The sequence below is a fragment of the Pteropus vampyrus genome, unplaced genomic scaffold, assembly GCF_000151845.1.
Source record: "Pteropus vampyrus isolate Shadow unplaced genomic scaffold, Pvam_2.0 Scaffold68, whole genome shotgun sequence".
Taxonomy (NCBI): domain Eukaryota; kingdom Metazoa; phylum Chordata; class Mammalia; order Chiroptera; family Pteropodidae; genus Pteropus; species Pteropus vampyrus.
In genome coordinates this window covers 2,053,593-2,079,057 of record NW_011888849.1, presented here as the reverse complement: position 1 = coordinate 2,079,057, position 25,465 = coordinate 2,053,593, and the positions used below count along the sequence as shown (strand labels likewise).

Sequence of the window (25,465 nt, the reverse complement as noted above, 5' to 3'; positions counted from 1 at the left end):
TATAATATATTTTTGTGGTGGTGGAAAGAAAAAGACCTAAATTATGCCTCAACCAAACTGAAATGTTAGTCTTTCATTAAATGTCTGTGGCAGCCATGGGAGTATACTGTTCGAATCTCCCTAAAAAGTGAGAACCCACTATGAGTGGTGTAGTTAGCTGACAGTATCCAGCAGCAGCACCTTTAGAATCCACCCCAGTGTTCACACCAAGAGCATGGTCTTCCTGGTCACTCCAAGCCAATGACTGTGCCTGCAAGGGAGCTAGAAGCAGGTCATTTCTGTCCAATGTGGGATTTTTCCAATCTGAGCTGGGGCTCCCCACCAGCCTAGCTGAGGTTTCTTCAGAGCTACACAGAGTTAAGGCCCTACCTATCCACTCCTCCTTCCTCCCAGTCTCCCCTTGTGGGATTCAGAGATGCCCTACCTATTCCTGCACTTTCTGTTTTTATCATTTATAGTCATTTCTCTCAGTAAGTCTTGCCACCTAATTCTTAGAGGACTCACTTAAATATACCTTTCCTCAAAGATATTATCATCTTTGTAACTATCCTATGGATACTCTTCAAAGTTTCTATATTTCTCTTTGCCCTTGAATGGGAAATATTCTATAGTCTGTCCAGAACTGAGCAGCAAAGAAACTGGTTACAGGCCATGAACTTTTCCTCTGGTCCAGTCCTCAACAGATCAGTTAGCAGGTACATACACTTGGTTCTAAAATATTCGTTGTCAGTTGGGCTGCACTGTTAATATATTCTTCATTTACCATATTTGTTTCCTTACCTGTACAGGAGACAAAATGGTGTTTAATATATATTTTTGTCAATTATGATATTGACAGGTTCTCGGAAGGACATGAATTTTTGAAGGACACTATTCAACTAAGTACAGTCCCTTACTCCACACTTTTATAAGCAGTTCCTTAATTACACTCTTCTGTTACCCTTACTGAGTGTGTCATTTATTTCCTATAGGAACATTGATGATAAAATGTATACCTTAGGATCAATAAATGCAGTGTTTCCAACTAGTAGAAACTGCACTAGAATCTTGTATTAGTTAAGGTAAAGGTTAATCTCAGACTACAAGGGTTTAAATAAGAAATAAAATCAATTCTCATTATTTGCAGTAGTTATGTTCTATAAAGTTGATGTGAACATGGAATTAGCAAATATTGAACCATTGTTCTTAAGGGGAATACAGGATTGGGTTTCTGCAAGCCTCTGGCCACAGAATTCTCATCTACTGGTCCACACATAACCTTGTTTTATATGTATTTCTGTTTCAAGATACCTCATTTAATCTATATTGCTGATTCCTTAACATTGAACTCATGGCCAACAGCATTATAACTCATGCCTGAATAAAGTTTATCTAACATATATATTTTCTCTTTAAGACACATCACAGGCTTCCTGCACTTAGGAACACTAACTAGACAGCACTTCAGCACTATATTTGAGAGCCATTTTAAACTGAGAAATTACCAACAAAGCACAACAATCTTACAAAACATGGCACTATACATACCATAAAAAGAAGCTTGTTTACATTAAAGAGCTGAAACAAGAAGACGGAGCATTGCCTTGTTAGCTCCCAGCTGGGAACATGCTTGTTGGACAACTCAAATTTTTCACCACTCTGTGTATGCAAGTGTCCACAGATGACTGAAAAGGTGCCATGAGTATTGATTTCAAAGTGACAAATAAATTTTAGTGAAGTCACAGAAACAGAATCCACAAATAATGAAGATTGACTGTACATTTTATTTTTCCCTCATGTAAAAAAGTTTGGCCCACATAAAACAGTGAGGCATTTTTCCATGAGGTTATTCAGGGGCCCAGTTCCCTTCCATCTTGTTGTGCTGCCATCCTCTAGGACATTGTATTCTTCTACATAATTAATGTTAATTTACTAGGACATCTATGTTTCATCTCTCAAAGGGGGAAAGGAGAGGAAGTCCAAGGCCAGCAATTAAAAGAAAAAAAAAAGTATTAAAGTTGAAGCTGCACACATCACTGGTGAAAATTCAGTCATTTGATCACACCTATCTGCAAGAAAAGCTAGAAAATATCTCTGACTGGGTGGCATGCACCCAAGAAGAAATAGAGATTAGACTCGGGTAAATAACTGGCAGTTTATCACAAAAAAAATAATTAAGAAACCAGAGGTATGTTTCTAATTCTGAAACATACCAATTTATGTTCCCATCACTGTTACCTGAGAGTGCTTGTTTCCTGGAGCCTTCAGCAGCATAGTAAATATTTTTTCTTTATGCCATCTTGAGGCACAGAAAAATTTGTGAGTTGCCCAGAATTAGACTTAGAGGCAGAGTGGGGCTTGGCCCAGGAATTTTAAGTTTATATCATCTATTTTCTCCTCCACACCTGTTTCTTGAGTTATAGCAACCTCAAGCTAACATCTCCTAGATAAGCTTCCCAGATAACCAGACATATACTCACCTTTCACCTTGCTAATCTCTTACATGTAGAAACCTAACATCTATTGTTCTCATTGTTGTTTTCTAATGGTTTCATGGTGTAATCCTATATTCCAGCTTGTTGAAGGCTGGTATTATGCAAGGTTTCCCCCATCCTCATACTCTTCCTTAGCACCAAAGAGATCCAGGGCATTTGGCACAGCATCAAAAACTATGTGTTTATTGTTTAATTAAACTACTCTTTTTTTAAAAAAATTTACCATTCTGCAAGGGAAGGAGAGGTGATATTACTTGGGTACCTATTATATTCCAAATATCATGTGGTGCTGGGCAGTATTATTCAATATGTCATATAATTTATTTTTCATGGTAACCCTGGAAGTTGGCCGTTATTCTTATTTAACAGGCGAAAGAGAGAAACATGGAGAGATTAAGCAGCCTTCTCAAAGTAACCCAGAGTTAGTGGCAGGCAGAACTAGTGTTCAGACAAGCCATACCTAACCCCCAAACCAGTGCTTGTCCACATCATAGGACTGCCTCCTAGGGCCAGGAGTAGAGGAGGCAAGTGAGAGGAGTGAAGCTCTTGCCTAGGGTACAAAATATAAGGGCGTACCAACAAACTCAGCAATCAAGATAAATAATGTTTTAATGCAATATAGTTTTTAAAATTAAAATTAATGCCAAACAATCCATGATGAACAAAAAAATCAAACTTTTAAATAAAGACGGGATTATTATTACTGATTGTAATTTTGCCTCCAGTATAGTTTCCCGCAGCACTGTTACTGATCCTCTGTTTATTTAAAATTGTAAGCTGAGTCATTGGATGAAAGCGCTGTTTTAGAAGGATTAATATTTTGTTGGTGTGTAGGGCAAAATGAAAAAGAGAGAAACTAAAAGCCTTTGAAGATTGGAAAGATTTTGCCCGTTGAGATGAATTCAGAAAGGCAAAGTGTGAAGTGCATGGGTATAATTCCACTTTTCCCTGTCAGCTCTGTGCTTAATAATTTGGGAAGTACAACCAAAATAAGATAGTCCGATGCTTTTAATAAATTCTCTGTCTCCCGTAGACTGAGCTATGAATGACTTGCTACTTTTTATGCCCCTGCAATCCCAGCTCTGATGGTTAACCTGGATGTGCCCTGGCAACTTTCCCTTCACTCCTAATGGCACCTGCAAGGGAAAATTCTCATGTCTCCCATGTCCATCCTCCTCATTATTTTAGAGATTTTGATCCTGTCTTCTCCCACCTGCAGGTTTGTCTTTCTAACCTAGCCTTCCAAATCTTTCTAGATTTTCCGGATACTGAAGCCTTCTCTATTTCTCTGGCCATTTCAGTTGTCTTTCTCTGAATCTTTTCTAACTCCATGAACTTTCTTGAGTTATAACATGTAGTACTATACACACAGTATTTAATTTTCACATGTTATCATCTCTATGCAAAAATATGTATAGGATTTTAGAATGCTAGAAGTGTGCCTTGAGGACCTCAGATTTAACCAAGCCCAACTCCCCTCAATATACATATCAGAGACACTGGGATTTAACCAAAGTCACTCTGGAAGCTGATGGTAGGATCTATCAATTTCCCTTCCACTATAAACAATTGGCCCCTTTCAGTTTGTATTCTGTTCTTGAGACAGAGTTATGGTTTAGGTCTTCTTAAAGAGTAAAGGAGCAGAGAAGTAGCAAGCTACACTGTATTCTTGGGCCTACAGAGTTTGGCCTTTCCTTCTTCCATAGAGGTAAGCTCATGAGACTGACAAAGGGTTCACAGGAAGGAATTGGCAGTCATCTTGTTTAGAGAGTTAAAACTATGATACTAGCTATGGTTCTAGACAGTGCTCTTTCATTTCCAATATCCTTTTCTGATGACACCCAAATTTTTCCAACCTTTTTGGAGAAAGTGTGCATTGGTTTCTATCTTTAAGGAGTAGTTTCCAGTTATTCTGAGCTTCCTTTCCTCAGCCAAAATGAATTTTATCTAATCGTCAATGTTACTCAGAATGTAACCTCATAAACCTGGCCTGAAACTGTGTGCCATCGGAATGTTTTTACCAATTGTATAAATACAAGAATGTACACAATTGGTAAAAGATAGTTTGCATTTCCTAGAGGATTGTCCAAGAGAAAAAAGTTAAGAGATATTCAGTATCTGTAAGATTGTTGCAATTACCACAATTTTAAAGAGGAGGGGGTGAGAAGAACAGAAGTTCAGCCAAAAGGTAAAAATTTTATATCAGGCAGTGGCTTAAATGTCTCATTGGCTCAGGCCTGTAATATGAATGAATAAAGTTGATTGGTAAGATGTATAGGAACAGTGGAGAACTCTAGAAAACATGGCAAATCTAAACAGGGCAGGCAATATTCAGTGTCAGCCAACTGTTGCCATGCAAGAAAGTGGGTCCAATGCTGCTAGATCTGATTTTTCAAGACAATTCAGAAATCTAAATTTTTCTGTAAAGTCATCTAATTTTTAAATTCTGGCAACAAATCCAACTTGAGAGAGAGGGAGGAAGAGAAGAAAAGCGAAAGAACCATATGCAGGCTGAACAGAACTGTGAGAGAACCCAGGCTTTGCCAGTTTGTGACTCTTATACAGGCTTCTTTGTCATCTTTTCTCAATTCAAGACATGTTTAGGAACTTACTTCTAGGTGTACTTGGAACTAGATCAAATGCAGTCAGAATTTCCATTGCCTTGCCAGTTCTTTAAATCTACCCATACAACTTTATTGAGCCCCTAACATCTGCAAAGTCTGTCATTACATCTTATTTGAAATGAAATACGTTGACAATTAATTACATGAAAAAGAAATACAACTTCCGTAATAGTCCAAATGACTTTGAGGTACATACTTACAGTTTAGCTATTTTTAAAAATATGATCAACTATAAAAAGAATTGTTTTTTTAAAACCTACTGGAGCAATCGACTTCTACAATTAACTTCTGAATTTAGAAGGTTGATGGGAAAGTTGCAGAACATCACTGCTTAAAAGTAGACTGCTAAAGGAATTCAAGGACAACCATCCCGAAAATATGGAGTCAATTTTGACCAATAAATGACTTCTTTTCCTGTAGAGGTCATCTAGAACACCAAGCAATACCCATATTCATACTAATTCAGAAAGAAAAGAAGTTAGTGACCTTGTCAGCTGATTAGGTGAGAAGACACTAAAGAGCTCAGCTTGGCTCAACTATCAATTGTTCGTGATTACATGTTAATGTGCTAAACATCGTATCCTGCTTCCTGCACAAAATTCACATCACCCTAGTCACTTTCTCCCCCTTAACTATTTTAGCCTCTCACTGTACCCATCTCTTCCCCAGCCTACGGTTTTTACATGTTTAACATATGCCTACTTCTGTTTCCACTATTTCTCCTGCTCTTAATCAGAGTCGAGACTCTATAATTTTTTTTTTTTTTAACTTCTCTGCTGTCTCAGAGGTTCTCCATACCCCTTACACTTTCATCTCAAACTCCACTCCCACACCCGCATTCCAGAACCTGGACGACTCCCCACTCTCTATCCGGTATGTCTAGGCCTAAGATGCCCTTCGCTTTCCCTCTGGCGCTGCTCAGACCCCCTCATACCCACCCCCCACGTCCCTCCCCAGGCCGGCAGCCTCAGCCATTCCAGAAATTGACAAAGAAGTTGCAGAGAGAGTGCCACTTCTCAGCACAGTAGGTCTCCGTGAGCTTAGCGTTTTCGTCCAGCCCGTCGGGATCTGGCCTGGTCCCCAGGGGTCGCTCCTCGACTGCGGCCGAGGGTGCCTTCCTCTTGCCCCCTTTAGTCTTCTTCTTAGAGGGCTTCCCTTTGGGCGGTGAGCTCGGGAGAGGCGGGACACTTGCTGCGGGGCGGATCGCGGGCTCCTGGGGCCTCCCCCAGCTCCTGGCCCTAGGTTTGAGATCCCGGAGGTAGCCTGCTGCAGTGGGGCCGGCAGGTGGGAACGCATGGGGCACCAGGCGCAACTCCGCGCGGTGGCCCTTCTTGCCGGCGCACAGCCGGGCTTTGAGCGGCGCGGGATCCTGGCAGGGTCGCGGCTTCTTGCGCAGCCTGCCCAACACCTGCTTCCAGTAGAGCGAGCCGCGGGTGGCGTAGGCGGCGCAGCGCTCTGGCTCCCCGCGGTAGGCGCAGTGCTGGCGCGCCCCGTCTGGGCCCTGGCACAGCAGCGCCAGCTCGCTGCCCACCACTTGCCCTGGGGCGGGCAGCAAGAGCTGCCAGCTGCATGTGTGGCGCTCGGGGCTGACGAAGCGGCCCGACGAGCCGCCCGTGTGACCCCAGGCCGACTCTGCCGCGCTGCCTCCCACTCCCTTGTCCCTCTGGGCGGTCGCGAGGAGGCAGCCACCCAGCAGCAGCAGCGAGAGCGACGCTCGCAGCCTTAGGGGACTCATGGCCCGCGGTGTCTTCGCTCAGGTCGGCTCTTCCGGGCCCACAGGGTGCTTCAGCGGTGGTAGGGCCAGGAGAGCAGCATCTCTCGGACCTGAAGACAGAAGCAGAGACTGCTACTGACTGACCCGTGCGCCGCCCTTGGCCCCAGCACTTACACCTGCGAATTCCTTTTCCCAGACTTTTTGGGCGCTGGTTTCCAGTGGACAGCAGCAGTCTGCGATGGGCCCCTCTGATAAAGTTCTCCCGGGAGAAAATTGCTTACTATCTAAATAATCATTTTTAAATGGTTTTGAAACCCCGTGCAAATACAAAAGCAAAGTAATGACTGACAATTACTGCCTCCACTTTCTCCTTTCCCCACCTTCCAATATGCTATTAGCAAAATCATTCCGGATCATTTCTTGGAAACGCGCACTTCTGCACTTTGAACTTACCAAGTTACAGCAGAGGTGGCGAAGCCCTATTAAGGTAGAAAGAATGACTGGAGGAGAGGTTAGTCTGTTAGCCAGCTCCCAGTGAATGAACGTATCAGTGGGTCTGAAGGGGCCTCCCCGACTATGCCCCTCCCAGACTTCTTTCACACTGGGAGGTTTCCCACCACCGGGACACACACACACACACACACACACACACACACACACACACACACACACACACACACACACACTATCTCTCTCTCTCTCTCTCTCTCTCTCTCTCTCTCTCTCAGTATAAAGCTTGTATTTAGCTTCCATTGTTTAAAATAATCACGCGAATTTTAACAAGTCATTCTTTTCATTCCTTTTACAGCCGAACATAAAAGGTAAACAGAAAGATCTAAGTTCTAATAGTTAAACAAAAGAAAATGAAACAAAACAACTGTCAATATTCTAAACCAGGCACTATTTATACTATTTTTCATGTTATTCTGAATTCTATGTTTTCACCCATCATTTCCGAAAGTCTTATCCCAATAACTTAATCTTAATTCTAATAACTGTTACTACTAATAAAATATAGTCTAGTTCATTCATATACCATAGTGTTCAACAGTTCACTCACAGATGAACATTCAGGCATTTGATTATTTTTAAGTATTATAAATCGCTTATAGACTTCTTACAAATATTAGAAGTTTTAAAAAAAATAACTTATTTGGATTGTAACTGCAAGGTAATATTACCAGTTCAAATGGTATAATCTTTAAGACTAACATGTCCTTGAATCTTGGAGTTTATATATTTAAGCAAAGTTAAAATATACTGGAAGATATTCTATCATCTTTTTCAAAGGTTCTCAGTAATAAATGTAATTTTAAATTTTTTGAGAGTTTATGATTCTGACTATAATTGTTTTACACATGGGACTATTTTCCTAAAATATTTCCCCAAGATGTCAAAAAGTCTCATTATATTTCCTAATGTCTTCCTGTGGACAGTATTTTCTATTACTGAATTCACACTGATGTTGTATTTGAACAGTTATAATTTAATTACTACTATAGAAACTAAAATATTTTAAATTAGAAAAAAGTACTTAAATATGAATTAGCACATGTTAAATATATTGTAGTATATATTAACCTAAGAAAAGAATTCTTTTACCTCTCTGGTGAAATAAGAGAGATTAAATAACTTGCCATCATTGAGTAATAAAGCCATAAAGCTACCTGACTTTCAATGATCAATGACCTTTACATTTCAGCTTTGAGTCATTGCAATCAATTGCAAAATTAGTTATGTCTTAATTACACCTATTTGATATATAATGAAAAGCAATTAGTATCTATGAAATTAACAAATATTAACATAAGTTTCATAAACAAGAGTAACTTCTTAATGCACTTTGAGATGAAAACCTCTTTCTTCAAAAACCGTGTTTGTATGAGTAAAGCCCTAAAACCGTGTTTGTCTGTTGTTCTGGCATTACTTAGTGGTATCAGCTACTGAACCAAATTGAAATAGTTTCTCAGATAAAGAGTGACATCTTGTGACATTCTGTACTAATTACAATGAAAACATTTATTATCTGAAAAGGCATATATTCCAGAGACCATGCTTTCTGTCCAAAACATTGTTCTCAGAGGAAAAAGTTACGACACACAGATGTGCTGTGCCATGTCAGAGGCAAGTAAATTCTACCAGAAGTTACTTTTTACAAATTGTGGTAAAATACACATAACATAAAATTTACCATTTTAACTGTTTTGGAGTGTACGGTTCTGTGGCTTTAAGTACATTCATACTGTTGTGCAACTATCACCATCATTCATCTCCAGAACATTTTTCATATTCCAAAAATGAAAGTGTATGCATTAAATAATCACTCCTTATTCCTCCTTCCCTCTAGCTCCTGGCGATCATTATTCTACTTTCTGTCTCTATGAATTTGACTACTCTAGGTACCTCATATAAATGAAATAATATAGTAATTGTCCTTTTGTGAGTGGCTTATTTCACTTAGCATAATGTTTTCAAAGTTCTTCCATGGTATAGCATATGCCAGGATTTCCTTCCTTTCAAGACTGAATAACATTCCACTGTGTGTATGTACCACATTTTGCTTACCCATTTATTTGTCAGTGGGCTCTTGTGTTGCTTCTACCTTTTGGCTCTTGTGAATAATGCTGCTATGAACATAGGTATATAAATATCTGTTTGAGTTCTTGCTTTTAATTCTTTTGGATATATCCCCAGACATGGAATTACTGGCTCACATGGTAATTTTGTTTCTAACTTTTTGAGGAACCTCCATACTGTTTCCTATAGTGGTTGTACCATTTTACATTACACATTTTACATTACACATTACCATTTTACATTCCCACCGACAATGCACAAGGGTTCCAGTTTCTCCATATTCTTGTTATTTACTGTTATTTACTGTTTGTTTGATTGATTGCTCATTTTTGTTTTTATAATAGCCATCTTAATGGATGTGAAGTGGTATCTCATTGTGGTTTTAATTTGCTTTTCTCTAATGATTAGTATTCCTCAGCATCTTTTGGTGTGCTTATTGGTCATTTGTATATCTTCTTTGTAGAAATGTCTATTCAAGTCTTGTGCCCATTTTTTTAATCAGGTTGTTTTGTTGCTGTTGTTGAGTTAGAAGAGTTCTTTATATATTCTGGATATTAACTTCTTACAGGATAAATGATTTGCAAATATTTTCTCCCATTCCATAGGTTGTTTTTTCACTGTCTTCATAGTGTCCCTGGATGCATGAAAGTTTTAAATTCTTATATAGTCCAAACAAAGACACTTTAAAAGACATCATGATGTGAGATGTGTAAGAAAACATAAAATATATATCTTAATATTGATTTTAAAAAAATAATCTTGTTTGCATCAGTGATCCAACAGGCCTGTTTGAATTCACACCATGTGCTACTTAACAGTTTAGAACAGGGTAAAATATCTTGGCAATTTCAGTGATTAACTACATAGTTCTGCCCTGTGAATCCCACAAAGGAAAAAATCTTAACGTAAGGAAAAAAGTCTGTGTAGCACCTCTTTCTTTTCTTTCCCTAGGGAAGGGTAGCTGACCCAATGAACTTCTATGGTGAATTGGGTAGGGGCAGAGGACCCTCTGCCTCTTGGTTTTTTAAGATTACATAATTCTTTCTGCATGTAAAATAAACTTTGAACAGTTTAATATTCAAATTTTCTTTGTTTAATGTGGATTAGCCTAATTTCACAAGTTATATTGTAAGCTTTTTAGACAAGGATAATTTTTCAACTTCTTTTGTAGCTAATTCAGCGCTCAAGGCAAAAAAGTTGATTGCTTGAACTCTCATACATTGCTGGTAGGAATATAAAATGGTACAATCACTTTAGAAAACTGACATTTTCTTACAAAGTTAAATACACACCTTCTCTATGATCCAGTCATTCTACTCCTAGGTATTTACCCAAAGTAAATGAAAGCATAGGACTGCGAAAAGATAGGTACAAAAATATTTGTAGGACTTTATTCATCATAATAGCTCCAAAATGGAAACAACCAAATTATACATCAACAGGTGAATGAATAAACAGTTGTCATACAATCTGTTTATTCATCAGTAATAAAAAAATGAATGAATTACTGCCACATGCATAAAGTGTATTAATCTCAAAACCATAATATTTTTCTATATGTTGAACCCATAATTTAAAAAATACAAATAGTATTGCTTTGTAAGTATAGTTTTTAGAATTTATAGAAATTGTATGCTATTGTAAATAATATTCTTTATCTTGTTTTTTTTACTCAACTTATGACTTTGAGCTTTGTCCGTATTAGCATATGTAGATCTAGTTAATTTACTTTACCACTATTGGCATCCCATTATGTGGCTATATTATATTTAATTTATCCATCATTCCACTGATGGACCTTTCAGTCATTTTTAGGTTTTTCAAGATGACAAACAATGCTGCAATGAACACCCTTATAGAGATCTTGTGGACAAGAATGTTTCTCTAGAGCAGTGGTCTTTAAACTGCAGTATAAGTACCCATGAGGATACCCAAAACCTTTTAGAGAAGTGTATAGGCCTAAATAGACTTTTTAAAATTCAGTTTTGGGGTGGCTCCATAGTGTAGTGGTTAGCACGTCTGCTTTACACGCAGAAGGTCCTGGGTTCGTGCCCCAGGTGGAGCTACGGACCATACCTACGACCATACCTACGACCATGCCTCGGGTGCACCAGGTCCTGGTTGCATGCTGTGAGCGCTTGGGGGTGAGATGGCTCTGCATTCAGAGATCCAGTTCATAAGGGGAAATGGCAACATCCATAGGTCAGGGGTGAAAGTGTGTGTGTGGGGGGGGAATTAAAGAAGGAAAAAAAATAAAATAAGATTCAATTTTAAGATCCTCAACCTGCATGTGTATGCTTTCCTGCATGTTTATCTCAACCAGAGGCCTGGGAATGGACCTATTGTCGGGGTAATAGGCTGGTTTTCCTTTTCCCCCTCCTTTCGTCATTGCTCCACTCCCACTTGACTACAGAAAGGCATAATTCACATCCATATTAAATCTCATTTGAGGTTTTATATATGAACTTTAATATATATATTTTCTATATTAAGTTTTTATCTTTAAAATTTCTGTTAATCCATCTAAAATTTATTTCGTGTTTAGCATGAAGCAACAATATAACTGTAAATCTAATAACTTTGATATGAAAGTCTAAATTAACTGGATAATTTATACCTTTTTAAAATACATTTTTTATTTTTCAATTATAGTTGGCATACAATATTATATTAGTTTCAGGTGTACAAATAGTGATTTGACATTTATATAACTTTCAAAATGATTACCCTAATAAGTCTAGTACTCATCTGATACTATACATAGTTATTACAATATTATTGACTATATTCTTTATGCTATACTTTATATCTTTATGACTATTTTGTAACTATCAATTTGTAGTTCTTAATCCCTTCTTCTTTTCACTCACTCCCTCCAATGCCCCTCCTGTCTGACAACCCTCAAAATGGTCTCTGCATCTATGAGTTTGTTTCTGTTTTGTTTGTTTTATTTTGTTCTTTAGATTCCACATGTAAGTGAAATCATATGGTATTTATCTTTCTCTGACTGACTTACTTCACTCAGCACAATACCCTCTAGTTCCAGCTGTGTTGTTGTAGATGGCAAGATTTCATTTTTTTTTTAACTGCTGAGTAATATTCCATTTTATATATGTACCACCTCTTCTTTATCCACTCATCCATTGATGGACACCCAGGTTGCCTCCATATCTTGGCTATTGTAAGTAATGCTGCAATGAACAAATAGATGCACATGTCCCTTTGAAGTAAATACCCAGAAATAGAATTACTGGCTTCTTCTTTGTCTCTTGTTATAGCCTTTGTTTTAAAGTTTGTTTTGTCTGGTACAAGTATTGCTACCCCAGATTTTTTGTTCGTTTGTTTTTGTTTTCATGAAATATCTTTGACTATCCTTTTACTTTCAGTCTATGTGTGTCTTATGATCAGAAGCGAATCTATTGTAAGCAGCCTGTATAAGGGTCTTGTTTTCTTATCCACTCAGCCACCATATCTTTTGATGGAGCATTTAATCCTTTTACATTTGAAGTAATTGTTGATAAATATGTGGTTATTGACATTTTACTATTCATAATTTTTATCTTTTTTTCCTTCTTAAAGGAGTCTTTCTAATATTTATTTTAATGCTGGTTTGGTGTTGTTGAATTCTGTTAGCTTTTTCTTGTCCTTTAATTCTAAATGATAGCTTTGCTGGGTAGAGTAATCTTGGTTGTAGGTCCTTGCTTTTCATCAATTTGAATATTTCATGACAATCCTCAATGTCAAAATACTCTTCAGTATAGTTTCCTAATATTTCTAGAGTTCTGTATTTTTTATTGTTAGCTCTTTAATTCATCTGATATTTATTTAGGGATATGGTATAAAGTAGGAATTTGATTTTTCTGTACACATAGAGAATCAATTATCCAATATTCTTTGTTCAATAGTTCTTTCTTTTGCCATTAATTTTTGAAGCCATCTTTCTAGTGATTAAAAAAGAATCGCTAATATTTAGCATTTAGTATTTTTTAAGGGTTTCACATATCAGCTCATTTAATCCTTACAATTTTACAAACTACAGGTTCATGATTCACTATTTACAGTTTTGAAATTGAAAAAGGTTTGAAAACCATAGTTTAAAAAAATTAATTTGGCAGCAAAACCTGTCCTGAACTGCCACATAGCTATTTACAGTCTTTATTTGTTCCTCTTAGCATGGCTAGTCATACATTTTGCTGTAGAAGTATAAATGTACTTAATTACAGGGTGCTGCCCTAGAAGCTGTTGGGGTGTGACATAAACAAGGTGTATGTTTTAGATAACTTTTCAAAATCGAAAGAATTCTAAATTCAGGAGACCATCTGGCAGGGGTTTCAGGTAAGGGTTGTGGACCAGTTGTATTATTATCCCCAAGAAATTGAAACGTATAAGTGAAGTCACTTGCTCAAGGTTGCATAGTTAACAAAAAGAATAATTATTGTAGTTTATAATATTTTTAGTGTTTACTGTGACAATCACTTGGTTAAATGCTATATATTTATCATCTCAGTTAATCCTCTCCACAACTCTATTCAGTACTATTATTATCTCCATTTCCCAGATGAAAGAACTGAAGCTTAGGAAGGTTATACACTCCCCCGGACAAACAGTTGTTAAGTGTGATGAGAAAAGATTTTAAAACAATTCAGCTTGACATCAGTATATTTAACTATTACATTATTCTTTTCAAACTTATAATATCAGCCCTTATCTCTCTTCTAAATGTTATTTTGAACTATATATCTAATTACCTCTTAGATAGTAAAGATTTAAAATGTATATCAGATCATTTTACTCACATGCATAAAATACTCCTTTGACTTTCTACTGCATCTAGAGTAAAATCCAAATTCCTTATAATGCTCCCTTTCTCTCTCTCCCAGCTTGGTCTCCCACCACAGCAGACTTCTCTTATGCTTTTTATAGTACCTGTTTCTACCTATAAGGCTCCTCAGGTCTTCACACAGCTGGCTCCCTTTTGTCATTCAGGCCTCAGCATAAGCAACTCTTTTTTCTCTAATTGCTCAATCTAGAGTTTCTATCTTATGATTCTGTTTTACATAGCATGTAAACATGATGTTTTCTTGTTTATCTGTTTATTTCTTTCTTCCATTAGAATATAAGTTCAACCAGAGTGGGCATCTAGTCTGTTTTGGTTTCTTTTGAAGCCCCAATCTCTAGTACAGAGTTTAGCACATGGTAGATACTTAACTTTGGCTGAATAAATGAGTGCAGTATCCCATCAGTAAATAGTACCTGCTAGTTAGTTTCAGTGATGCAAGATAAATTGAGGTTAAAGGAGACTAAATTGTGAAGATATTTGAACATTAGTTTAATCATATTTTAATATAAACAGTGCCTAAGAGAGTGTTTGGCACAGAACACGTGCCAAATATTTGATGTATGAATGAACAGTAAGTAGTATTACTAGCTTGGATCTTGGGCTTAGTTTCCTTACCTATAAATTGAAGATTAAAACTTACTTTATAGGGCTAGCCTACAAATTACGTGATAAAATGAATGATAAATGCCTACCACAGAGTAGGTACTTATGTTCATTTCTTTCCCCTAACATTTATATTCTACTTTATGGTTTATGAAGCTCTTGTAAGCTCTTCTAAATACATGATCTCATTTTATTTCTATAACCCTCTATAGTGCTTCTCATTAGCCTCGTTTTACAGATGAAAAACAGACTCATAGGTTGAGACATAGCCTCTTCAGGTAATGAGAAGCCAATGTACAAGGTTTAGAAGCAGAGGAGTGACATGATAAAAGCAGTAGTTTTTGAGGATTAATCTGTTGATGGCTTATAAGACACGGTCGACTGAAGAATGTGGAAAGATATTACTTTGACTACTATCATAAAAGTCAAGTTGAAGGTGTTAAGGGCCTGCACTAGATGACAGAATAACGTTTAAAAGTCTAAGGAATTAAGCGATTGAATAGGCTGGGAGTTTTCACATCTGACTGAGAAAATGATGGTACCAACAACATAAACAATTAAGAAATCAAACTTGGCAAAATGATTGCCAGAAGACCTTTCCGATACCTACGCAAAATTTCTGGCAAATACGGCAAAACTTTGAGCCTTGCCCTAAGTGCCACTGCAGATCTTTCTTAATTTCAATATTCCCACTGGCATTGCCACCTGGACTGAGCATCCTAAGGTCCTTCCTATATGCTTTCTCTAGAAGCAGTCTGGTGGGATGAGGATGGAACCGTAAGGAATTAGAAACCAAGTATTAGAATTTCTGGACTCTTGGCTAAATTGCCTTTTTTCCTTTTTCTATAAATAAGGGACTCCTTATTTCTCCTTCTCGCCTCGTTTTAAAACTAACGACCCTCTCCAGATCAGTAAAAAGAAACTTTTTATGTTGGGGGGAAAGCCACCAAAACAACGCAGCTTGTGCTCCTCGCTCTCACTGGAGGAACGGAACCACTCCGGGCGAGCTCACGTCACTTCCGGCGCGCTGACGCTCAGTCCGGCGTGCCGACGCCTGCGTCAGCAAAGAGCGGGGTTGGGGGCACCGGGTTTGAAGTCGTGCGGGTCGGAGGACTGCCATCTCCGCCGCTGTCTCAGACCCCCATCCTCCCCGACCGCGACGGGGACAAGCTCGGGTAAGCGGCGGGGCAGATGCCCGAGGGCCCGTGCCGCGACGCCCTGCACCTCACCGGCCGCTCCCCTCTGCTTCGCGGCCTGGGCCTGCGCCGGTGTGCTCTCTGGAAACTAGCGCCTCAGCGTCGCGGGCCCTAGCTCGCGGGGAACCTCGAACCGCCGGCGCCGGGCCATGGCGGTCTCCAGGTGGGTCTAGCTCCTGACGAGCGGAAGAAAGGAGGACCTTGCGAGGAACCATCGCCTCTCGGTGCCCCCACTCCTAGAAAAGAGCGGTTCCCGTTGTCACTGGGCGCCTTCTTCCGCAGACTTCGGAGTTCGCTCCTCAGTCTGCGTGGGTTTGGGCTCGGGTTACTCCTCGTAAATCCTGTTCAAAAACGTTTTGTGGAGTTGACCCGTTGCCACGATAGAACTAGTTTTTCTCTTTCCTCACCACGTTTCTTGTCTGGTTTCTCTTCCCTCTTTCAGTTCTAGGAGAGCCTTTTACCTTTCTTAGTATTCTAAGGCTGATCTCTAACCTCCATTTCACGAGAAAACTTCGTAGTAACTAAGTCGGGGAGATTTGAGTTCTGTTATTTAAATGACGTTCTAACTACATTAAACTTTGGTACTTATGGCTTTAAGGATATGTTCTTTCCTGAGGAATTTTTCTTACAGTAGAATTCTTTTGTTTAGCAGTAAACATTCAGTCGTCAGCATTTAATTTTTGTCGAATTATCGTTTTAGTACCATTTTCCTTAACTAAGGCGTGAACGATACATTACAAATCTTAAATTGTTTAAAAATATTGCCTAACAACAGCAAGCATAGGAAAACTCTAAGAAAACCAACGAGACATATTTGCGTAGCTGTAGGAGGAAAGTCCTCTTTTCCTGCAATATGATAGAATGGTGGGAAAACTTTTCTGTCAGAGGTTTGATAGGAGTGGACCTATGTACATATAAGTAGGGGATAGTTCCTCTGATAGCAATCAGAAGGATTCACCAAATTCATTAGAGTTGAGATAAGTTTTCACGAGAATTGGATCTTTTTGCCACAGAGACTGAAGGAAAAATGATAGTTCAGAAAACAAATAGTTTTCATTCTTTTTTCACAATTAGTTGAACACATTCCTTGAGCACATTATGGGCTCAGGCTTTATCTGTTTTACAAGAGAAAGGATAACCCATCCCTCACAGACTCCCTAGATAACTGATGAAATAATTTGTGGGAGAAGCCCCTGGGAGTTGGTGAAGGAGGTTGCTAGGTACCTATAGAATGGGGCATCTAATTTTTATTACACAGATTAATTGAATCTATTCAATGTGAGGAAATTCTTATTTTGAGATATAACTATACCTCGAGAACAAATGGTATTTTCAATTTTTGCAAATACAGAAATTTATCTTTTAATTTTTTATCTACCATATAAAAACATACACATCATAAATACATCGATACGTAAGCTTAATATGAGAATTGTTTAGCAGATGATAGTGTTTAAGGGAATGAGTAGTTCTTGAAATTGCTTTCTTAGAGCTCACTGTATATTTTCACAGTATTAGATATAGTTTTGTAGAAACAAAATGAAAGTGTTTAAAAGAGCCTAATCTCCTTGGCCAGTGTTACTCTATTTACAGAAGTTTAGGGCACCTAAATCTCTGAATGAGTGAGTGAGTTTTAGGAAGGAAAACTACTGCTTTTTATTGTTGATGTTGGATTTCAAAGGGTAGTGTTCTTTTTTATGTAGGTTCGTTCTTGTTCACCTTACCAAAATTCTGTTAAATTCTAAAAAAAAAAAAAAAAAAAAAAGCCTGTCATGGTTTTATGAAAAAGCTACTTCTGTGCTTAATAATACAATAGGTTCAAAGAAAACAGTTTTGAGACTCTTGTGTTTTGGGGATACTGTCAGTTGTTGCTTTTTTCATTTGAGGATTCACTCTGAATAGCAAACTTTAATTTCACGCTAGCCTTCTCCATGCACTAAACATGTTTTGTTTTATTTTGTTTTGTTTTTACTAACTAAATTTCCTTTCTCTCCTGTTGGTGTGTGCTTGTGAAATACAGACTCATTTTAATATGATTTTATGCAGAATAGGTGGAAGATAGTTTAAAAGATAAAAATCATATTTGCCAGAATCAAATCTGAAATATTTTTTGCTCTATTTATATCAGTGTACATAACAGAAAAGAGTAATATTTTTAGGATCTTATCAATATTTCCAGAAGGGAAATAGTAAGTTGGTACCATCATTCTCTCAGTTCCAGGTTCAGAAATCTGGGAATAATGTTTGACTTCTCCCTCCCACCTTTTTCCCTAATCTGGCCAGTCACCAAACCCAATCCTGTCTGTTCTACCTTTCTAATCTTTTTTTTTTCTTTTCTTTTGCAAACCAATTACCACCATCCTACTCCATTCTACCATCACCTGTAATCCAAGACACCTGCAACAGTAGCCACTGGTTCTTCCTGCCTCCCATGGCATCTCTAATTTATTCTTCACCATGGCCATATTATTTGCTAATAAACAAATTTTAATGTGGTCATTTTTTCTGCTTAAAACCCAATAATTTTCTATTGCTTTAGGATAAAGTCCAAATTCCTTAACAAACATCTTACCAGATCCTTTGTGATCTGATTCCTGCTTCATATTTTTAGCTTCGTCTTGCGTCAAGTTCTCTGTGTCTCTCTCTTTCCCCCATTCTCCTTCATTCTGAATCTATGTTCTTACCTCCTACTCTTTATCTTTGGAACATTTCTTTCTGCCCCCCTACCGCCACTCCCCAAGTCTGGCTAATCAACCTTTTGTTTTGGATCTCAGCCAATATGTCACTTGGTTCAGGAAGCCTCCTCTGGCTTTACTTCATCTTAGCTATTTGCACCAATGTATACTTCTGTCAATCATAATATTTATCATACTTTGTAACTGTCTGTTGTCTCCCCTGCTTAGTTTAACATAAACTGTGAGAGAAAGGGAGTATGTCTGATCTTTCTATCTCCAGCAGAGTACCTGGTTCCTAGTAGGTGCTCAGGGTATTTTCAAAAAATGAATAAATAAATGATTTTGTTTCTTGTTTTAATACCTGTCATGATTTACCATAATGGACATATATACATAGCAGAATATTTTGACTTTTTGTTAGTGAGTGTTTCTGAGTTTAGCTACAGTTTTTGTTTTCTGTTTTTTGGTTTTTTGGTTTTTTTTGTCAGGAAGAAAAACTTCAGCTATAGCTTTCAATATTGACCAGGCTTATAACTTTAAAAACACAAGTAGGTATTATCAGAACTGTTTTTAAAAGTTTATAGTATAGTGTAATTCTTTGATAGTATGGAATTTTAGAATGCAAATTGGATATAAAGTAACCCTGCATTTTGTATGATCAGAGTTTTAAGACCCTGCTTAGAGTTTTATAACGGCCTAGTTTTACTGTACTTTGAATTTTAAGGCCGGCGAATTATGAAAGTGAATGGTCAATTCTTGACGCTGGGTGAGTTAAATTTTGCTCAAAAAAACCTACAAAAAACCAAAAACCAAAACTCAACACACCATAAACTTTGTGACTCTAAAATTGAAAGTACATCAATAACATTTGAAGTTCTATGTAAAATTCAATTAAATATTACTGAAAAATGTATGTCTCCTTTAGACCCTTAATAAAAGAGACAGTATACAAATGTAGTAGTAGAGAACAGTGTTGCGCTTAAGATGTGAATGCTGGAAAGAGCTAAGCTCACTCACTAGTTACTTGACTTGCTCCTACAAAACTAACCTCAGCAAAAAAGACAAATTAGTATTTATTAAAGTGTTCAGAGTTGCTTGAAAACAGTTGAAATCACAGTTGTTAAATCTTTGAATACTTCTGTTTTACTTTGTGAGCTTTTCTCTCAGTATCATTTGTCACCTAGTTGGGGTCTGGCCATCAACAGTAAAGGCAACCTCAGAAGGATTGTTAAAGCATATTATGTTCATTACAGAAGATAGACTAGTGGTTACTAGTGGGGTCGGGGAGGAGCGGGGAGGTGGATGGGGTAAAGTGGGTCAAATATAGGGAGATGGGGGAGAGTGAAATGGGTAAAGGGGATCAAATATATGGTAGCTGAAGGAAACTGGACTTCGGGTGGTAAACACACAATAGAATATACAGATGTCAAATGATAATATACACCTGAAAATTATATAATTGTATTAACCAATGTTACCCCAGTAAACTTAAAAAAAAAAAAGGTGGCGAATTTGTGACAGTGTTGGGTTCCATGGCTTACTGTAGATTTTTAAGCTTGTTTTTGATACCTTTGCTTGTGTATGCCACAACTGATTCACTTAATTGTTGTACATTGACTAGCTAATATGATCATATAGAAAAAATTTAGAAATATTTGGAGAATTTTTTCCTCAATGAACTAAGCTGTAAAGATCATGTCTAAAATGTCTAGACAGTAATTATGATTTGACTGTGTTAGAAGCCATACCTTACATCTGTGCTACATACTTTTGCATTTGAAAATGATGCAGTGTTCAGAAAAGATCCAGAAAAGAAAATGAAACATACTCTCTTTTGGAAGAAACAAATTGCTACGTATGAACAGATCTCTACTCAGTTTTGTTACTTCTATCTCTGCACTGCTGATACTTCAGAGAAACATTGTTTCAATAGGCCTGTTTTGCCAAATAAAAGGAAGTTTCTTGATGTGGGAGAAGTTCTAGTAGATTGTTCCTAATGACAGGGAAAATGCTGAAATGATCTTAATTACCTGTAGGGCACCATAGGTGTCTTGTGTTTGCAAGGCCTATTCCTCCTGTACTGCTAATTTCTATTCATTATAGGATTGACAGAAGAGATTACTATAAATTACAGTATAGTCTGCCCATCAGATCCACAGATTCTGTATGCGTGGATTCAACCAATTGCAGATTGAAAACGGGGGTGGGTAGTTACTGTTGTTACTGATGTGTACTGTGTAGTTAGGCCAAGATAGTTCCATCTATACTCAACATGTACAGACTTTTTTCTTGTCATTCCCTAAGCAATATAATATAGCAACTATTTACATAGCAGTTACATTGTATTAGGTATTACAAGTAATCTAGAGATGATTTAAAGTATGGTAAATCCTCACTTAATGTTGTTGAAAGATTCTCAGACTTGAAGGGAAACAATATATAACAAAACCAGTTTTACCATTGGCTAATTGATATAAACAAGAGTTAAGTTCCTGTCGTCACATTATCTCATCAATGTTATAACGAAACAATGTTGAACAAAATGACATTTTTCCAGGACTTGCTGTATAGGGAAGGATGTACAAGAATGTATTGTGATATTTTGTATAAGAGACTTAAGCATCCGCAGATTTTGGTATCCAAGGGGTAGGATGAGGGGTGTCATGGAACCAATCCCCCTCAGATACTGAGGGACTGCTGTATATCAACTATTTCATGCTTAAACAAATTTAGGGACAACAAAGCCAGGAAAGGGAGGGCATGCGTTATAGAAGCTTTTCCATTTTAATCTATACAGTTAATTCTGTATCTTTGGTTTATTACTCAAAGTACTTATATAGAGGGCTTTTGTTTTGTTTTAAATGTGATAAAATACACAGCATACAATTCACCATTTTAAACTGATGACATGACGGAGCAAGATCTCAACGTTCTCACACTTTAACCATTTTAAAGTGTACAATTCTGCATAAAGTTTTAATACCACAGATATTTCTGCTAAGGAACCCGGATTTTATCTTTAAGATAAAGTCATGCAAAAGGCTCTGGGTTGTTGGATGGGGTGGAAGTTAGAAAAAAATGTCCTGAAGGAGATAACACAGTTTGGTTATATTTCTTCAGCATTCATTTAACAAGTATTTACGGAATGCTTTGTATGTTCTAGGTTTTGGAGATATAGCAGAGAACAAAAATGGATTCTCCATTCCCATGGAGTTTATGTTCTAGGGTGAGAATGGGGGAATGTAATTTAATTAGCATGCACCTGGCCATGCACCTGGCTTTGGTGTGGTTTCACGTCTTTATATTGATTCTTAGTGTTCTTTGTGGTATGTTAGGTTAATATACTTGTTTAAAGAACATAACATTAATATAGTTTCAGAATACCCATAATATGAACTAGAAGATAGGCATTTTAAAACACCAGTCTGGAGAATTTCTTGGAAGTTGTTTCTTTTGACCATAACTTTTCTTGCTTAATGATAACATGTGGGACTTAGTACCATGTTCATATTAGAGATCTGTTTTCTTTTTTATTCCCCATGTAATACAGAAAAGTGAAAATTCAAGTAGTTTGTTTTAAATTTTACTGCACTTTTTGTTAAATGTAAAAAATGCATAACAAAATGGACAGATTTGACTGATCATTCTCTTTTAAGGTTTCAAAGTTAAGATTACAAAGCCGTCTTTATGGAGTAATCTGTCAATTGACCTACAATTTTTCAGAGAGATTAAATTTATTCTGAGACTATTGAGATTGGAAGTAGATTGAGGACGTTATATACCTTCTCTTTTTCATACTCAGCTGGTTTAGGAATGGAAATGGAACATATACTTGTTTAATAAGGATGAAGTAGTAATCTAGGTCATAGTTCAAAATGCATGTGATTTCCTTTGGTTTCTTTTTATGTCTTTATGAATTAATGCAAAAAGCTGAAAAGAAGAGGGATTAGATTGCAGCTGCCTGCATAACCTCTACAAACTTCCACATACTCTTTTTCTAGGTAGTCTTTAGAGCAGTTGCCTGAAATCCTAGGTTGGTAAATAAAACATGAATCATGTCTTGTGTAGTTATCGCTGAATTAAAATCCAAATTGAAAATGGACCAGATTTCATATCATCAGTAAATTCATAAGCAGTGGATATTGTCAAATGTAATTGCCTTATGTTTTATTTAAACTATTCTTCTACAGTCTTTGGTACCTTGCATTCAGTTGACATCTGTTATCTCTTTGCCATCTGTCTATTCTTCAGAAAATAAAGAATGGCATTTTTTTCTACTAGCCGTTCTGTAAGAGGTTTAGCCAAAAGAAGTCGTGTGGTAAGTACTGTGTTCCCTCAATCAGCCCTTCTTTTAACTTCCTTTCTCTTCTGACTACATAGCTTCCTTCAGGACCTCTCTCTCACCGAGGGCCCTGTCTGTGCTCCAACATAATACTGACCCTGTCTCAAGCCCTTTCCCCCTCTCCCACCAGTTTCCTATACCAGCCTTTTCCATTGTGGCCTGATGCTTACCCTGCTTGCCTCATAGCTGGCTACCCTGTGGTAACAGGTCAGACTGCCCTCTTGTCGGATCTTGGTCTGTACATCTCTTTGTTATTCCTTTGTGTGGTATCTAATCTGCTGTCCTGGAGAGGAATGGAGAACTCCAAAAGGGGCTTTGAGTCAAGAGGACCAAAGAAACATTCTTGTGTCCCTATTCCTCTATTCAGGGAGGCATATTTGGTTACCACCAAAGTGGAAGATGTGAGAATAAACAGGCTTGGAACTGGATGAGAGAGTGAGCTGATGATCTACTACCTTCAAGGCAGTTGGCTGGTGAAGGAGCAGAGGTGACATGACATGGCATGGGGATAAAAGGCTTGGCAGAAAGAAGAGGCGAGAGAAACTATGGCTGAGAGACAGGATCAGCATTAGGTTAGAGAGGAGCCAAAGGTCTTTGGGCAGGAGTGTGGTTCTGATGAGGCTGGGTAGCAGGGAACTAAAGGAAAGTTTAGGAAAGGTGGAAATTATTGGAGGAAAACAGTGCCTACTGCACAGTTTCTTTCAACTTGCTGTTTGGAGCAGACATAATAGCCTTGATGTTCAAAATGCTGAAGTACTGCTGTGTTGATTTTTTCACTTACTAAAACACTACCTTACCATAGGTTTTGTTATTTTTATAGCTTGTTTTTATGTAATATATCTTTTGTAGATTAAGGTTATTTTTCAAAGGAAACAAATTGTAATATAACACACTTTTTTTTTTTTTTGCTTAAAAATGTTACTTAAATTTGCCCCTTAAAAATTTGAACTTTTCTTTGTAATTTTAATTACAGTAAACCAACTACTCAACAAATATTTGAATACTGTGTAGAGATACTGTGCAAAGTATTATGGGGGAGGTGAAGCTTAATGAGCATGAGACATCATGTGACAGCTCAATGTAAGAGATACCACAAAACAAAGCATAATAAATACCAAAATGGCTATTCAGGATGATAATTCATGTGGATTTCAGAAGAGGAAGTAATCTCTGTGGTATAGTAGTTTGAGATGATTTCAAGGAAGAGTTTAAATCTTGATGGATGGAAGCTATCTAAAGGATTGAACCAAATAAAGACATTCCAAGTGAAGGAAAAACAGTATAGACAAATTGTGAACACCAAAGAAGTCCATGTTTGGGAGATACTTTTTTGTTTTTGATTGCTTATCTGATAGGTAAGGGTGAGCCATTCATAGTTTGAGTAAAAGTAGTAATTTGATCAAAGGGTGCTTGAGGAAGTAAATCTGGCAGTAAGATCATATTAGTATGGAGTTATGCTCACTAAACAGTGGCACTAGACCTTCCAGATGGGACAGATTTGGGAATTATTCAAATTGTTATAATTTTAACAAATACTATAGCTTCCTAACAGAGAAACTGGTGAGAGATGAGCAGCCAAGGATTGAATCTGGGAGAATGTTCATATTAAAAGTGGTAAGAGTAGAGAAACCAAGGAAAAAAACAGTTAAGAACAGGGTAATATGTTGCAAAAACTTAGGAAGGAAAATATTTCAAGAATGGGGTATTTGCTGATAATTAGATATATAATAGAAGAGTTAAGAAAATTGAATTTACGAAAAAAATTAGATTGGGATCTTACAAGTTCATTGATGACTTTAAGATGTGCTATTTCATTAGTAGAGAAGGATAGAGAATTGACTGATAAGGGTTAAACTGAATGATGAGGAAATAAAAGAATTGATTTTAAACACTTGTTCTAGATACTTGGCAGTAAAAAAGAAAGTGTTCTACAAGATGGAGGTGAAGCAGTTTATTTTCTCATTAGAGACAGATCTCTGCATATTTGAAGATAGAAGGGAGTGGATTAATAAGGCAGTGATTTAAAATACTGGTTAAAGGATAATTTGATGATAGAATGGAATGATATGAAGAAAGCAATGGGACAATATGTAAGTCTTGAGGAGCGAGGACTATCTTTTCATTTGACAGGATAAGTGTAAAGACCGATCTTGAGAGGTATTAAGGAGAGAACTTGATCGTTTGTGTTGTATAGCTTAGACAACTCAGCGAAGTCGTCCATTTCTTTTTAAGGAATAGAGAATGGTAATTGGAGCTTGAGGAATATGGAAATGATTGGGGAAAACTTGGAATGGTCAGTTTTAACTTCTTACACATGGATTTATATACATCTTAGTATTGTCACTTCCTTAGACTGTTCATTTTGCAGCCAGCTTTGCTTTTGGTTACAAAATGTAGAAACACCATCATGGAAAAGTAAT

The 25,465-nt window shown here is 37.3% G+C and overlaps 2 protein-coding genes across 4 annotated transcripts in view; one reads left to right on the top strand and one right to left on the bottom strand.

Annotated features, from left to right (window-relative positions):
- Window positions 1–6,065: 6,065 nt before the first annotated feature.
- On the bottom strand, window positions 6,066–6,833 carry FGFBP3 (fibroblast growth factor binding protein 3). The gene has a single exon (XM_011361576.1). It carries the CDS (start codon window positions 6,831–6,833, stop codon window positions 6,066–6,068), a length of 768 nt encoding a protein of 255 aa, XP_011359878.1.
- Window positions 6,834–15,879: 9,046 nt separating this feature from the next.
- The window catches only part of BTAF1 (B-TFIID TATA-box binding protein associated factor 1), an 88,601-nt gene continuing 79,015 nt past the window's right edge, over window positions 15,880–25,465 (top strand). For 2 of the 3 annotated variants that reach the window (XM_011361573.2, XM_023531444.1), the window contains exon 1: window positions 15,880–16,191. In XM_011361573.2, the coding sequence (XP_011359875.1) occupies window positions 16,178–16,191 (14 nt within the window). In that variant the 5' untranslated portion in view covers window positions 15,880–16,177. The remainder of the gene's footprint in view (window positions 16,192–25,465) is intronic. The other variant, XM_023531445.1, reaches the window with a different exon arrangement.

Excerpts from the sequence above, each read along its gene's own strand:
- FGFBP3 (XM_011361576.1), bottom strand. The coding sequence starts at position 6,833 with ATGAGTCCCCTAAGGCTGCGAGCGTCGCTCTCGCTGCTGCTGCTGGGT.